The 16,199-nt window shown below is 44.9% G+C and overlaps 1 protein-coding gene across 2 annotated transcripts; it reads right to left on the reverse strand.

The window, feature by feature from the left end:
* Positions 1–340: 340 nt before the first annotated feature.
* Positions 341–15,092, reverse strand: NUP54 (nucleoporin 54; the record flags this gene model as incomplete). Of its 2 annotated transcripts, XM_081999479.1 has the most annotated exons (13): positions 341–609; positions 954–1,064; positions 1,468–1,587; positions 1,979–2,086; positions 2,601–2,694; positions 3,258–3,312; positions 5,047–5,243; positions 6,115–6,302; positions 9,196–9,425; positions 10,154–10,288; positions 10,418–10,501; positions 12,790–12,951; positions 15,041–15,092. In XM_081999479.1, the coding sequence occupies 13 exons, from the start codon at positions 15,090–15,092 to the stop codon at positions 481–483; spliced, it is 1,665 nt and encodes a 554-aa protein (XP_081855605.1). In that variant the 3' UTR covers positions 341–480. The 2 variants fall into 2 exon arrangements, with proteins under 2 accessions (XP_081855605.1, XP_081855606.1); XM_081999480.1 differs by lacking the exon at positions 12,790–12,951.
* Between the last annotated feature and the right edge of the window lie 1,107 nt (positions 15,093–16,199).

The following is a 16,199-nucleotide window of genomic DNA, read 5'->3' on the forward strand; positions in this document are numbered from 1 at the left end:
AGACCGACATAGGTATAGCAACATAAGTATCTGTAATGATTTCAATTAGCTGCTTACATAGTAACATTACTTGATTGTTTTGACAAAAACATGGAAGTGGGCTAAGCTTTCCACAAACCAAGTCACGCGTGGAACAATTCCCTTGGCACTGCATTTCTAGGACAACGCTGTTGTAAAAAAAGGAAAAAAAACCAGAAAAAATGTACAATAGTACATATACTTTTATAGTAAAACAGTATCTGAACAGATTCAGTTTTCCTTCTTTTATTAAAGCATATACAGCTTTATAAAATATAAACCTTCCAAAGGTCAAGTTCAAAAGCTTAGGAGAGGCTTTGCTAATTCTAAAGGTAACAGCCAAAATACCATTGCTCCTAGAAGTTACGTGTTTTATTTTACCTCAACAGTTTTAGCCTTGGAAGGTGAACCATGAACTTGAGTAACATGTTCTGCGTAAGCCCAGCAGCAGAACCCACCATGTCAACTGAATACTCCTCCTCTGATGGGAATGCTCTCATTCAGCCCATGTTCTATAAGTTTGATGTCCTCCAAGTCATCCTTTATAATGCTGATGAGGTGACTCAGGCCTTCTTGCTGTTGCTTCAGATGCTGCAGGCAAATAATTTAAAAACCAGCATAAGCGTAGTTCAACTTCACGGATTCCAAGTACTGTTTCTCAAAGGTGCCATGGCTGGTGGCCTTGGCACATGGAGAAGCCTGGCATAATTTCTTTGGAAGAAGGAAAACCAGCATTTTCTGCACTATTAGCCAAACTGCATAGAGTGGTTTTGTACAACCCCTCGATGCACGGTCACCGACAGCAATAAGAAGGACTTCATCAGCAAACAAGTGAAGACCCAAGACATTCTAGATACATCTCCCAAGTTAGTGCGTATCTGGCTTAAAGTACGAAGTTCAAAGAACATCCCAGAGCTCTACGCCGTAATACTTACTTGCTTGATTTCCCTTAACAGGTCTGCATCTATGTAATAGCGCTCTTCAGCCCGCACTGCTCCAAAGTGGTTCTGCATCCTGATTTGGGACATGAGCTCATTCAGTCTGCCCTGGGAAGAGAAACAGGCTTAAATCAAACGCAACTCATTTACACCTGTCAGAGCTCCAGCATGTATGACTCCTCAAGTCACCAGGGCCAGAAGCATGGCTGCTCATTCCATTTGTAATTGTTTGGGGTTTTTTTTGGTTTTTCGGGGGTTTTTTTTTTGGGGTTTTTTTTTTTTTAAGACGACATGCAAAGGGCAAGCAACTCCAATACTTCCAAGAGCTCAAAAATACCCAATTACCCATCAGTTAACCAGCAAAGAGCGTGACACTACAGCCTAGTAACACTGCTGGACTTCTCTTGTGAAAGCTTTCCACAACAAGTATATAGGCATGGTTTGGAAAACTTACAAAATTCTCTTGTGAGGGAAAAACAGAGTTGTTGGCAAAGGTCTATTACCTACTCACCTTGAACTGCGTAGGTGCGTTAAGTTCACACTGAATTGTATCTAACTGTACACGAAGCTGCTCTTCGTCTGCTTGAATGGCGTAACCACTTTTCCTTTGGATCTCTTGCTTTATTAACACCTACAAAACAAGCCTTTGAGGTTCATTAGAGAAGACTTTGCCCATCTCTTTCCCCACTAGCCTATCCACAAGTCTTTTTGCCCTTCCTCCAGCATGTCTCTCATCAGATTTGTTCTGTGGTTTAGTCTGCTGCTCCGAGACCTCAGGGTAGTCCCATGATTTCTGAGTAAGCGAGAGAGAAGGTTCCCGAAGTAGAAAGACACACTGTGCACCTACAGCTTTCCCTGACAGCTCTGCCTGTTACTTAAACCAATACCTTTTGGATGAAATCAGAATTTCTTTGTCAACACTGGACCTGCACATGATTGCACAGATCATCCTGCCCCCCGTCAGTTTGCTTTCTGGCACTAGACCATGTGTCAGAACAAGTTATTTAGACTCTCCATGTTACCTGCAACGTTCTGTGAGAAAGCGCCATCAGTTTCCTTTTGTACTGTGCAATTTTTGCCATAGTTGTCGTTTGGTTTTTCTGCAGCTCACTGATATCTTCTGATATTATCTGCAGAAGAGACAGAGTCAGCTGGAAGTCATAAGAGTTTCTGATAACAAACACTTCAATCCTGATTTGAAACCTTGAATTTCCAAACAGTACTCGGTCCAGCAACTTAGTGTCCTCGCCAAAGGTGCTTTCAGACAGCTTTCTGCTAGACCTCCACTGTTCTGGTTTCTATTTATTTTCATTTGCAACTGGGATTTTCAGAAGGCATCAGAAAACTGGGTGCCCAAATTAAAGTCCGTGCCAGTGCAACTTAATTCAGTGGGTTTGAATTAGCCTATAACAACACAGCAAGCTTGAACCTGAAAAAAAAAAACGGAAGCCAAAACACACTGCTCAGTTTTTGTCCAAAAGATATAATTAAGGATTATATTAAGAAACAGTGATAACCAGTCACAGCACCACGCTCATGGTTCCAGTTTCAGTTTTCAACACACAGGAGGCACGAAGGAAAGCTCATTTAACACCACATCCTTTGTCAACAGCAAGCAGTCATGATCAAGCTGAGAAAGCTTACATCTAATCGAGTTTGATGCTGTTTGGTCATCTGATCTTGGACCTTCAATCTTCTCAACAGCTCCTTGAAACCCACCATTGGCACAGGAATAAGTCTACAAGAACACAAATATTTCTTACAACACACTTTTATATTAGACACACAGTATGGATTTATAATTACGAGCATAATCTAATATCAAGTTACAGGTGATCTTGGCCTATTGCAAATGAAGATTATACGTAAACATATCTTGTTTTTCTAAGTTCTACAGTCCTCACTATTGCTAACAACCTGTTCCTTTTTCATAAAGCAATCAGCTTAAGTTATCTGCAACCACTGGAGGGTACATCACCTTCAGCTGCAGGAATAAAGAAGAAAAACCCATAATGGTTGCAAAAAAGTCAGTCACAATAACTAGGCCATATAATGGAGGACACCACAACTCAAAGTGATGCAAGTTAGGCTCTTTATCCTGACAACCCTTAAGCGCCTTAGTGGGTAAAGGGAGTAGACGGGCTTTTCTTGCAATCCTCACTACTTCAGCTGAGATCAGCATTTGACAAAGTTATTCTCTAAGAAGATTCTTACGAGTTACCTGAAGGGTACTACACAATGTAATATTTTTCTCCCCTCTCCAAGTCTTTTTGTAATACTTGGACAGACTATTAGACTTACTTGTCAGGATCAGGATTATCAACTTTGGCTTGTTCCCATATAATAGGATCAACACCTTAAAAAAACCAAACACACACATTTTTAGTATGGCTAGGTCTGAACAAATATCATATCTTACAGCTGTTAAGCAGAAAAATACTAGGAAATACACAAACCCTATAAACTCTGCTAACCTGAATGACTGTTATACAAATTAGGGTTAATTAAACAAGGGTAGTTCTTAAAAGTCTTGGTCCTGGACTGTGGCAGTAAGTTCAGTCCAAAAAGCTGTCAAGCACTACTTCTGGTTGAAAGCATGGGGAAGGAACAACCCCTAAGAGATCAAATGGGACAAGCCCTACTTCAAGGGGAAAAAGTCCTATTGTTTCCACTGTATGCTACACTTGGGTCATCTTTCCTCTTTAAGTTGCTTACTGTATAGAAAAAAATAGTATTAAAAAAAACCCCAGTAAGTAATCAAAGTACCAAACCAGTTGGAAAAATAATCCCAGCAGGAATTATCATGGTTCCTAGCAGGATTTGTCTAAGGATTTTATCTGTTGACAGAACAGTTGCTTGTTTTGCCACGAACTGCTTTGTTAGGTAGTTGTGTAAAACAAAAGCTGTCTAATTGTACACGTACATTAATATCATGATGCAAGTTATCACCTTCTCCAAACCTGACTGCAAATCAGATCAGTATATTAAATGCACACACCTAGGTATGCTTGGAAAAAAACCCAACAGACAACACTGATAGGAAAGCAATTGACTTTCTGACCAGACACACACACTCCAAAAAAAGCAAAAAAAAAAAAGTGCTGGTAATTTCACAATTTCAGGGCAGCTTAAAGAGGAGACTAGAACCGTCAGCTACCGTAACGTTCTCCACTGCACAACACTCCAGGTCCTTCCTCATAAAACCTGTTGTCTTTATACCAAAACTCATCTCTCGGGCTGTGACTGCTTCTCTAGAGCTAGCACTAACACCTCTTCTTGCACATCTTCCTGCTTGATTAACTCAGCTTCCTTCTCAGTCATGGACTAACAAGCTGTGCCCAACCATCGTTACACAGGCCTTATCATACACTTCCAATATTAAAGAAACTCAACTTGCTTGTGCGCATAGCAATTACTTCTCCCAAATGCTGCAACAGTTGGAAAACTGCTGCTTGTCTTCTGATTTTTCTGCAAGAGTAGGACAAGTTATTTTTGCAATCCAGATATCATAATCTTTGCTGTGTTTTTAAACGCTATGGTCTTGCTGAACACGGTACATATTGTCTGCTGGAAACCACAGGCTGCTTTCCCTGACCCACTGCAGGGAGTTCACTCCAAGTACCACAAGCGATGCTGCGTGGACGTAGAGAATAAGCTACAATTATCCTGTGAAATAGCATGAATGGCACTTAACTACTCTAAAACAAAGCTGTATACGTACTATCTGTGGCCACATACACAGGCTAAGCGACCCCCCTGAACACCAAGAAGTGATTATAGGACATGGGACATGATTATGCTGATATTTAACTTCTTTTTAATTGGACAAGTTGAAGTGGCTGAATCATACAGTATGGTGTTGTGTGGCAAATTCCTGTTAAATTGTAACTGTCTTGGTGGACTACATTGCACTTCAGCGGGAAAACCGTCTGCCATGGAAAGCCCTACAATGGCATGCCAGAATGCCTTGGAAACCCTGATAGTTTCAAAAGGTGTTTTCCAGTGGGCCGACAGCTGCGTTTTTCCCAGAGACCCAAAAAAGCCCCAGCAGAGGCCCAGCTGTGCCCCTGCGCAGCCCCAGACTACACACCAGCAGGAGGGTTCTGCAGGAGCTGTTTCACTTGTGCCGGGGAAAGCTCCGTTCTGGCCATGGAGAGGCTGACCCCCAGCTGCTGCAGGGACGATTTTATGTTGGCTTGTTCAAAGTGGGCGTAGAGGGTCGTTGCGGGAACTCTCCTCGAAGTGCCGTTGGGCGAGCGCTCAACAACGTAAATGATCACTTCCGTCCTGAGCGAGACAAAATGTCGACTGTCAGAAAAAGGCCAGCAGCGTATAGAAATTAACACAATAAAGAACAACCCTAAATCAAAGTTACCACTTCTCCCAGCTGACTGTTAACTTCCTTTAGCTGCGATATAAAGTACAAGTAAATCAAGGGTTTAACATAGCAAGGCAGAAAGAGGAAAGCTGTAAACACTCCACAAAATGACATTGTCCCCACAAGTTTTAACAACCGTATTATATGGCGATACTAGCACTACATTAAGAATAATCTAAAACCTTTGGCTGCGGGAAAGTAGGAAGCAGAAATGTCAGCGTGCTGAAGTACTTCAGGCAGACTAGCCTGAAGGCCCCAAACAAGTCAAAGCAGACAGCACTGTGTTATAACACACGCAGAACGCGCTGGCTCAGCTAAGCTCGGGAAGAGCTTTCCCACCGAAACAAACATTTGCGATATGGAACACTGCGAAGACCCTATTACTATACATCCCAAGTGCATAGTGCCCTTCCACCTTACACATGACCAAGTGAAGAATACCTCACAGCTCCTAAAATACTAGGTATTTAATCCCACCGTCATGGTAAGCATCCTCATCTCCATTTCTTACTATTGAGAAGGGTTTGGAGAAACCTATTTCCTGACCTTGAGCTGAGGTCCTCAGCTGTGCACTCCAGCAAAAGCAAGGAACATACACAGGAAAGATACAGGGCTGAACGCCTTCAGAAAAAGCAACACAAAGGAACGGAAGACATAAAATCAGACTCGGGATGAACAGATATAAAATGAAGGAGAAAGGGAGACAGAGTAGACTAAGCACCAGCCCTTTATAACACGCAATACCGGATAAAAAGCCAAAACTGCATAAAGTTCACATACTGGTCATCTGGCATCGTTTTAACACCTTCTACGTTGACAGTGAGGGTCTGGTTTCCTCCCAGAATTTTGTGTAGCGATTCTACGAGCTGCTGCTGCTGGCTTCGTATATCTATTTCTTTTCTGTTAAAGACCAAGACCACGAGGCCATCTTCATCTTTGTTGTTGGGCATTAAACTGTAACCCACAGCCTGCAAATGAACAAACAAGAACTGGGGATATATTACTTAGCAAAAGCATACCCATGTGGCATTAAGGGTAGGGGCTAAACCCCTCAATTTTTAGAGTAACTGGTTCAAAAGTCAAGTTACAACATGTTCAGAGATGCAGAAACATAAAATTAATCCCCCTTTAAAATGTGCTCTCACAAGACCACCAGTAGAGTAGCTTTTGAAACAGTTCAGACTTTTACAAAAAGTTGGTAAGTATCCATTCCCCATCTTAAAAAGAAAAAAAAAAAAAAGCTATGGATTGGGAGACTTCTTCTGAGTTGCAAAAGGAACCAGAGGACCAGACTTTAATACAGAAAAAGTACCAGAGTTCCAGAAGAGTTTTACAACATTACATTTCCAGATGTCTGAATGAAAAACAGTTACTGACATAACCTAATTAAAAAGATAAGCCAACTGAAAACCTTTATTGATTTCTTAGCATTTACCTACTGTAGATCTGGGCAGTTTGCCTGGCAGTCCAAGTCAAAACACGGACATGGAATATTTCTGCTAGCTAAGACGTGCATTAAGTAAGATTATCACACAAGAGTTTGGGACAGACAATTTTCCTTGTGTTAGCAAGTGTCACAGTTTCTTTGTACAATTGCTTATAAAGTTGGTGTTATCTTTAATCTTGCTGTGATAAAGCTGCAGTAAAGTTAGATGTTTAATTCAACATCATAATGTAATACAGCAACACTCACTGCTGCCTGTGCTACGTAACAGCGTGCTTTCCCCGTTTCAAAAAACCCCTGTCAGCTCCAGTGTAAACTCCACGTGACTTGTGAGAAAGACCTAAACTGTTAACTCATCGTAAGCAAAAGCAGAGCGGCAGTTTTCATCTTGTCTTTCTGATGAGCTGTCGCACCAATGTATCACCAGTGATATACTGGACGGTGTGTGCTTTTCAAGGGTGACTTGCGCCATTCCCCTTGTGCAAGTTCAGCTGAAGAGAGAAATGAGTTGGGGTTGTGCCAAGAGCGTGGTCTTGGTCAGCAGCAGGTAGTTCCCTGCGATGGCGAGCCTCACAAAATCAGCCTTCTTTAGTGAGACCGTCCTGTCATGAGGCACAACAGTAAAAGCTAAGGAAGAACTCAGTTCTGTAAGGACAGAGTCTGAGGGAAACCTCATCTTTTTAAGGAAAGAAACTTCAAAGTTACCGGTATTACAGCTGTCCCCGATTCCTTCTGAGGCCTCAAAAGAAAAAACACACCCCCAAACAAACCAACCTCCACACAATCACCTACTGTTTTCTAAAAGCATCCCTTTCACCTTCATAGCTGTGAAAGAGTCCCATACTGCGGGGAAAGACTTGCCAGTACATAGAAGACTACATCTCATTATGTGTAAAGTAGTACGAAGACCACACATGCATGACTCCTCTGGTATTTGTGTTTGAAAAGAAGAAATCTTTCAAGACTCCTTTACGAAATGAAATATTTTCAAACTATTGGATTTTTTACTTTGTTTACTTGACATACCGTAGAAGCATACTTTTCTGGGTTCTGCATGCTTCTTGTTTGTTCTAGAGCTGGAATTGTGTTCAAGTGGATTCCTTGAACACCTGCAAAACCCTTCAGGTAATGCTTCGTCCTTATCCTACGTCTCATTACAGAGGCAATAAACCAAATGCGCTTATTATGACGCTTTGCTCCCATACCTGTGCTATCGACTTCTCCGCTAATTTTCTTAGGCATCCGCCATTGCTAGCATATATTGAACTTTTCTGTATTTCACTTAAGGTACACGAATTCATAATGACATTAGTAATACTCAAGTCATAGGGACAAAAGTAAACCTAGCAGGTGGCATTGTCTAACTTGAATGGAAAACTTCTCCTTTTGGTAAGTGAATCTCTAAAACCATTTCAGGCAACAACTTACATGTGAGTAAGCTTTCAGGTGCATTATCAACAAAATATTCAAGGTAACATCTAAAAAGGTAATACAACAGAAGCCAAACATTTCTTATGCAGGCGCTCAGTTGCTGCCAATATTTTACAGAAAGTGTCACAATGTGCACAAGCAAACCTAGTCTTAATTAGGTATTAACCTACATTCACGTTAGAAAGTTTACGCTTCAAAGAATCAGCCTGGGAAAGAAGGGTATCACCGTGCCTGACCCAAATCCATTTTCAAGTCTGAAGCTTAGCTCGGGGGCTCTGAGCACCCTGATCTAGTTGAAGATATCCCTGCTCATGGCAGCAGGGTTGGACTAGATGACCCTTAAAGGTCCCTTCCCACCCAAACCGTTCTATGATTCTATTAAGAAAGTCAGCAAGCGCGAGATTTGCAGAAGATTTGACATCAGAAGCAAGATGTCGGATTGCTGACGATATCATACAAGGAATGGAGTCAGCTTTAGCACTGGCAAGGATAAAGGCAGAACAAAGCTGAAGGCTGGTGTATTTAAAAAGGTATGCACGGGACAGGTTCATAGAGGGTTTTTCTAATGTAGGCAAAGCAATGGAAAAAGACCCTGAAGTTCTTATTCCAGATGTTAACAGTTTCTTTCAGATGCGAAGGTTATTTTAAACAGATTCTCTAATATTGTAACCTAAACAAACACACGTTAAAATTTATTTCCAGAGATCTGCTCCAATCACACATGCACTAATCTGAACACTATCATAGAAAAAGGTTAGTTTCATGATCCACATATGCACTCAATCTCATACCTCACAGCACCCAGATTTCCAGCACCTGTAGATCTTCAAACCTTTCAATTAGCATGCATCAGAATTGTGTACGTTACCTGGAAAGATACTCTTAACGGTAACAAAATCTGATTTAACACTCATGAGACACTCTGACACTCAGCAAGCAGAGTAACTGCTTCAGAACTGTTTGTGGGTAGTTGAAAAATTCCATACCTTAAACCTGCAAAAGGGGTTTTCCTGTGTGAACTCCACTGGAGCAATGTTATTGTTGAAGTACCCTTTGCCTGTTCCCCAGAAGGCCTGAAGCTGGTTCCATTTTGCCAAAATAGCATCTCTCTCATCTCCTAAGAGTGTCGGAGCCGAGAGGGCACTGGCTGTATTGATGAGCTGGTTTGACTGGGCAGGTGTCTGAGCAGGCTGGCTGAACAAGCCGCTTCCTAATGCTGTGTTGGATGAAGAAAAAAAAAATTAACTCCTTTACCAACCAGGACAGACTCGCTCGCTAACATGTACCATCTGCATACCACTGGTATCACTTCTTTTCACGTTTTGAGAAGAAAAATAAATGCACAGAATAAATAAATAAATCAAAATCAGATAATGTTTTTCAAAAGTGTCTTTTTACTCCCAACCTTCATCAGCAACAGAAGTTCCTGAATGCCCAGTTAGAAGAAAAGATTTTTTCTTTTCTCTTTAAATAAGAGGTCTATGTTGTCCCATGACATCATCTAGCACCTTCAACATCCAAATCTGAAGGGCAGATTTGTCGGTACAAATTCAGTGGACTCAGAGCCTACAGCTGGTCATTATCCAACTCACATTTAAAGGGAACTCAACACTGTCTTCCTCTCCTTGCTAGTACTGCTGTGACTGCCAACATCAATTCTGCAAGTACTCTTTCTACCACTGCCAAACCAAAGGGGTAAATATTGTTGTCGGAAAGTCAAGGGTGAAGCTCAGAAACTTGCCTGAGCTCTAGTTTAAGAAAAAGGCAAGTACTGCACATGTAGGCATTTCAAAAGCCACATTTCTGCAACTTCTCCACCAATCAAGAGATTAAGTGTAACAGCCTCCTTTTATAATATACTTCTGTCCCGCTACTTGTGCGTCTGTTGCAGCCTTATGCTTTGGTTGCTAAGGAAGGGGCAAACCAAGAGAAGACCATACTTACTGGTCTGTTGCTGCTGGGTACCGAAGCCTCCAAAGCCTAGCCCAGTTCCCAACCCACTACCCAAGCCAGTTCCAGTTCCTGTGCCAAAACTAGTACCAAATCCAAAGCCTTTGTTCTGGGTAGCACCAAAGAGTCCTGTGGAAATAAGCAAAAAATTATTGACTTAGAGGAGAATAGTACCTGTGAAACACAGAACATGACTGTGAAGGGCTGTGCCCTACTGTTCATTCTAAAGCAAACGCTTTCAGACTTGTGCTGTCTTACCGCTGGTGCCTGTATTGGTGGGAGCAGAAAAACTAAATGTTGGTCCCGCAGTGGTGGTAGTTGTCCCAAATCCTCCAAACGCACCTAACAAACAAAGTTTGTAAGTAAGGTAGACGGCACATTGTAAGCGGCAGCTGTAAGTAACATGACAATAAACTGCACGCTTCAAAGGGTGTTATGAGAAGAGATGTTGACGGATGTATGATGTTACAAGCATGTAGTTCACACTGATCATGGGTATCGAATTAATTGTCCAAGGAAACGGGGAGAAAACATGAACCAGAAAGCCAATACATCTACGGTGCGTCAAAAAAGCATACAAAGAAGCGGCGGTTAACTAACATCCTATTCCTTTACCAGCAGCATGTGCTTTCCTTAGTAACAGACACAACTAATGATAGTATTTCTTAGATTCACTCTCAGGGATATGTCTAGTCAATGTCATTGCTAAAGTATTTAATAAACTACCTCATGTTTTGTGAGCTTTTTCAACATTCCTAACTTCTTAAGAGCAAAAATAGAAACAAATCGAGCAAAGCCTGAGGCTACGGCACGCACAATTCCTGTGCCTATGTGGGAACGCCGGCACAGCAACGACTTCTTTCTACCAACAGGTGAAATTCTACAAAGGCGGTTTTTTTTCTTTTTTCAGGCGTAGTTTCCCCTGTCATCCTGATCAAATCTCATTTGGAGGTTTGACCACTATCAGCAGAAGACAGATGCAATAGCTATCAGCCTTCCACATTTTTTCAGGAAAACTAGTCACTGGCTACCAGATGGAGTCCTGAGTGAGGGCCTGAGCTCCACTGTGCCAGAGAAAGCCCCAAGAAACCCGTCTTCCCATTTGCCCCCTTAGAAGAGGTGCCCCGATACAGGGCGGCTGTGCTGAGACAGGTGCTACCGTACCCCAGTGCACCACTGGCCCAAGGTGCAGCCTGTGGCCTCCTGACTAGCCCTGGAGAATCGAGTCTCTCCATTTCAAACTGCTTTTACATCCACTCAAATGAAGAAAGACGGTCTGCTACAAAAGTTTTGCCAAAAAGATGCTGCCACTGCTAACTCACATGTCAATAGTCAAAAACCCCCACCTCTCTTCAGACCTACTATACTTACCACCCTCTAGTATACAGACAAAATAAATAGCTTAGGCCAAAGTTGACAGGCAATCACATTTTATTTCCATTTGGCAAACATCTTAATGCAGGCAGGTATAAAAAGTTGGTCCCTGTAACGTTCAAGTTTCAGTCCTACCAGCCAGTGAGAAACCCTAAGTGGGAGGACCATCAGATGATACAATTTTTAGGTGGTTTTGTACTCGCAGCAATTTAGTCATCCTTTCTTGAAAAAAGATCTAAGAGTGCAAACCATTAAACAAAATTAAGTATCCAGGTTCTCTTTTGGAGTAGTCCAAATTCAGCTAAAGAAATACAGTCCGAAAGCATTCATACCAAATAAAACCAAAATCAGAACCCTCGAGTGCATGAAACAGGTGAGAGTATATGCTAACACAGGGAGCAATGACACTGTGGAATGAATGTAATTCCTATACGAACAGCGGCAACGAGACCCCATGGGCTAATTCTACACAAGTAAAAGCAGTAGAAATCCATAGACTTCAGCATTTTTATATGAAGATTTTCACTTCAAATTATATCAGCTGATCGCTCAGAACTGATGGAACTAAGTGGGGCCATGAATGGTTTTCTTAATCAATACCCAGCGCCCACATCACGCAGAAGACCCTCCCAGCAGCATAGAGAATCTCTTAACGAGAGCCTGGGATGCACGCTATTTCCGGGTGCAGAAGGGCGTTTAGGAAACTGCGATCACAGCGAGGGCTGTTTATTTTGTGCTGATCGTATAAAATTTGTTTCTCCACAGAAACTATTGAGGTGTAGTGCATTCATGACAGCCAACGGAAGGCCAATGAGGAGACGCAGGGGAAGATGAAAAACATGACTGCAGTAGTCCAAGAATCTCATGTCAGGAAACATGGCGTTAGGGACCAGCTCTGCAACTGTTCGTGACTGTCTGCATCTGAACGGAAAATTCGTGTTGCCCTTTTGCTAGGTAATCGAGGCTCAATTTTATTCTGGGTCAGACTGGTAGGTTACCACAATTCACTTCCATTTCAGAGGCTGAGTATTTGCTGCATGGTTATTTTTCCACAACAGCTATTTCTTGAGAATTGAATAGGCAAAAAAGCCCTACAAGGCTATGGTTGTCAAACCCATTCCACTTTCAGAGCTTCTATCTCCAGTCTTCACTGGATATGCAGATTAGTACTAAATATAGATTCTCAGCTAGGAATGTAATTCTTGGACCTCTGCTATTAACATTTATTACAGAACAAGTATTTATGTATTATCTACCTGCACTTGCCAGACTGTTACCAAAATTGAATGGTGGAGTTGAGGTAGTGGAAACACCGAAATTCCCAATATTAAAATTCACTGCAGGATTAGCAGTTAATCCGAAACCCCCAAAATTAAACCCACTGGCGGTAGAGTTTGTAGTTTCAAGCCCACCAAATCCTGACAAGCGGGAAGCAGAAAAAGAGCAAGGTAACATTAGTTCTAAGTAAAAGGTAGGTTCAGAAAAGAAAAGCTAAAGTATTTTTCCACCACCACGGACAAGACAGGCATAGTTAAAAACAAGAGTAAGATATTAACTGGCATTAAACATGATTGACTGAACACAAGGACAGTTAAAAGCTTCCGTTTAACCCACTCTCCCTACATCACTGTTTTAAGTGTGTTATTTTTTCAACTATACTGCATATAAAGCAGCTAACATTCTTCTAATCTTATTTCAAAGCTACACATGAAAATATCCACGTGAATATTCAAAGTTCCCGTTAAGAGTCATTTTTAGCCTCCTAAGATTGCTCGATACCACTGAATCTGTACTAGTATAACCGATTGTAGCATAATTATTTCCTAAGTTATCAGGAAAGCAAGAATAAACCATCTTCATGCTAATACCACACCCACATATGAGCAGCAATAGCAGAATAATCACAAAATACAACTCCAGCAGCTGTGGTACCACGCACGCCTCAAAGACTCCAGGGCAGACTTATTCAAGCTACATTCACAAAATCTGTCCTCTGCAGCGCTTGCTGGTGTCTTACCTGATACATCCAGGTTTTTCAGTGCTAAGAAAGATGGGCTAATACAGCGACTCCCCTGTTCCTGCCCCAGGAGGAGCTGAGAACAGGTTCATGCTAGACAAGACGGACAGACAACGAGAAGTCCCGGGCTGTGATCCCAGAATTCCCTCCAATACTGGTCTGTGAGCACAATAAACACAGTAACAGTGTACAAGCTGTACAGGGTTATCTTTTACTTTAAGATGAGGCCAGAAAATCTGTGTCTGAAACAGTCAGAGTGAAAGATCACGCAGCATAGCCCAGGCTAACTGCAGTGAGGATGAGCCCTATCCAAAGGACTTACAGTGTCTACTCTCAGACCCAACAAAGAATCATTTAACTAAGCGAGAGTAAGGAAGGCTCTGGCTTACGTTTCACCAAAACTGACACTCAGTTGACAGCAGCAAAACAGTAAGAGGACAAAAGGCTTTCATCCTTTACACATTAAGCGCTGTCTTTTACACTGCTCAGAAATTAACTTCCAAGAGCACCTCACCCATAAAAGATCACTACTTGCAATCAGAAGTAATGATCCGAGTGACCTGGCAGCATTAACCAGGTACCACCGTGCATCACCACATCACATGCGCCCTAAGAGCAACCCACTCTTCATTCGACAGGTCCCGACACGGCCCCACCACCACTGTGCAGCAGCTGTTTGTGCGGGAGGAAGAAAAAAACCCAACAAAACCCGGCCGGTATGGTAGGGACAGCGTTTGACCAAAGGCGGGCGGGAAGAAGCACCGGGGGACCTCGCAACTCACCGGCTCCACCGAGAAGAGGCGAGAGGAAACGTCCACACCCGGCCCTGCCACAGCCCTGCCGAGAACAGCTCCGCACGGCCGTGCCCACCGTGCTCCGGACCGAACGTGGACCGGGAGAACCGGGCGCCCGGCCACCGCCGAGGGGCTGCGGGTCGCACTGAGGGGGGAACCGGGCGCCCCGCCACCGCCGAGGGGCTGCGGGTCGCACTGAGGGGGGAACCGGGCGCCCCGCCACCGCCGAGGGGCTGCGGGTCGCACTGAGGGGGGAACCGGGCGCCCCGCCACCGCCGAGGGGCTGCGGGTCGCACTGAGGGGAGAGCACGCGCGCCTCACCACCGCTGAGGGGCTGCGGTTCTCACTGGTAGGGGGGCACGCGCACCTCGCCACAGCTGACGGGCTCCGGTTTTCATTGGGGGCGGGGGGGGGGGGGACACGACCGCGCGCCTCACCACAGCTGAGGGGCTGCGGTTTTCATGGGGGGAGGGGGGGGCACGCGCGCCTCGCCACCGCTGAGGGGCTGCGGTTCTCACTGGTGGGGGGCACATGACACTCTGCACGTGCGCGCCGCGACCGTTAAGGGGCTGCGGTTCTCATTGGTGGGGGGACACGCGCGCCCTGCGACCGTTGGGGCTCAGGTACGAGACCCGGCGCGTGGCGTGGAGACGAAAAGGTTCCCCCCCGCCCCCGCCCGGGACTCCCCGCGCTCACCGGTCGGGTTGGCGGCACCGGCCCCCGCCGTTGTCCCGAAGTTGAAAGCCATGAGCTGCTCGTCGGCGGGGCCGCGGGAGGCGCGTGCAGCCCCGGTGTGGTCCGGCCAGAAACAAACCCCCGTCGCTTCCGGCCGCTGCCGTCAAACGCTTCCGGGTAGCGCGGCCTCCCGCCGTCAGGCGAGCGTCGCGTGGTGACGCAACCAGCGACGGCCCAGGGCTGTACCACTACGCGCGCTTGGCTGGGGGGGGGGGGGCGCTTGGCTGGGGGGGGGGGGAAGAGGTGCGGGGGGGGGGTGTGGGTGTGTGCGGTGTCATCAGCGCTTCCCCACCCACGGCCGACAGGTAAAAAAAGGGACAAGCAAGCTCAACAGATCTTCCCGTTGTGGCGGGGGAAGAAAAGGTCCTGCTCTTGGTTTTAATAGGTATTTAAGAAAATATCGCGGGGAAAATATTCCCCGAAAGAGGTCGGGAAATAAAAGCGCGGTTGGGTGGGCTGCGTCGTGTTAGAAACACGTAAACAAACAGCAACAGGGATTCAGAAAGCCAAAAACCGGAAAACGAACAGCTCTGAAGAGCGACGTCGCGGGTAGGGGCGCGGGGGAGCCGCGGCAGGCGGCCGGCAGCGGGAGCTCCGACCGGAGAACAGTGTGGCTGCGATCGCGCGTGGCGAGGCCGGGCCGGGCCTATTGCCTGAAGGAGATGCATGCGGCCGTACCGTACTCATGACGGTACCCACACAGCCAGTGCGCCATCGCTGCAGGGTCCCTCGCTGAGAAAAACCCCTTCCTCAGTGGGGATCTGCCTTAAGCTGCAATCCGCAGTTTCCCCTTGTCCGCTTCCGGACACCCTTCATTGGGGGTCAGGCTTTCCCTGCTGCAGGACGGGGCAGGCAGCTAGGACAGAAAATCCACTAGAGTTTTCCTGCGTGACAGGTTCAGTCCAGCAACTGGCCCGGGAAGGACAGGAGTAGCATGAAACCACTGTGGTGGCTCTATCTCCAACAATGTATCTGGCATCCAGAAGAGCAGCATCTAGGTAAAAGCAGAGCAAAAAGTTCCCCAGGTGTGTTTCACAGAGTGTTATTTTCAGCCTACGCCCCTGAAAGCAACATTTTGGGGGGACACGGATAAGAAGTGACAGTTTTAGCCCACGGTGTC

The sequence above is a fragment of the Phaethon aethereus genome (genome assembly GCF_964289735.1).
Source record: "Phaethon aethereus genome assembly, chromosome: 4".
Classification (NCBI taxonomy): Eukaryota; Metazoa; Chordata; class Aves; order Phaethontiformes; family Phaethontidae; genus Phaethon; species Phaethon aethereus.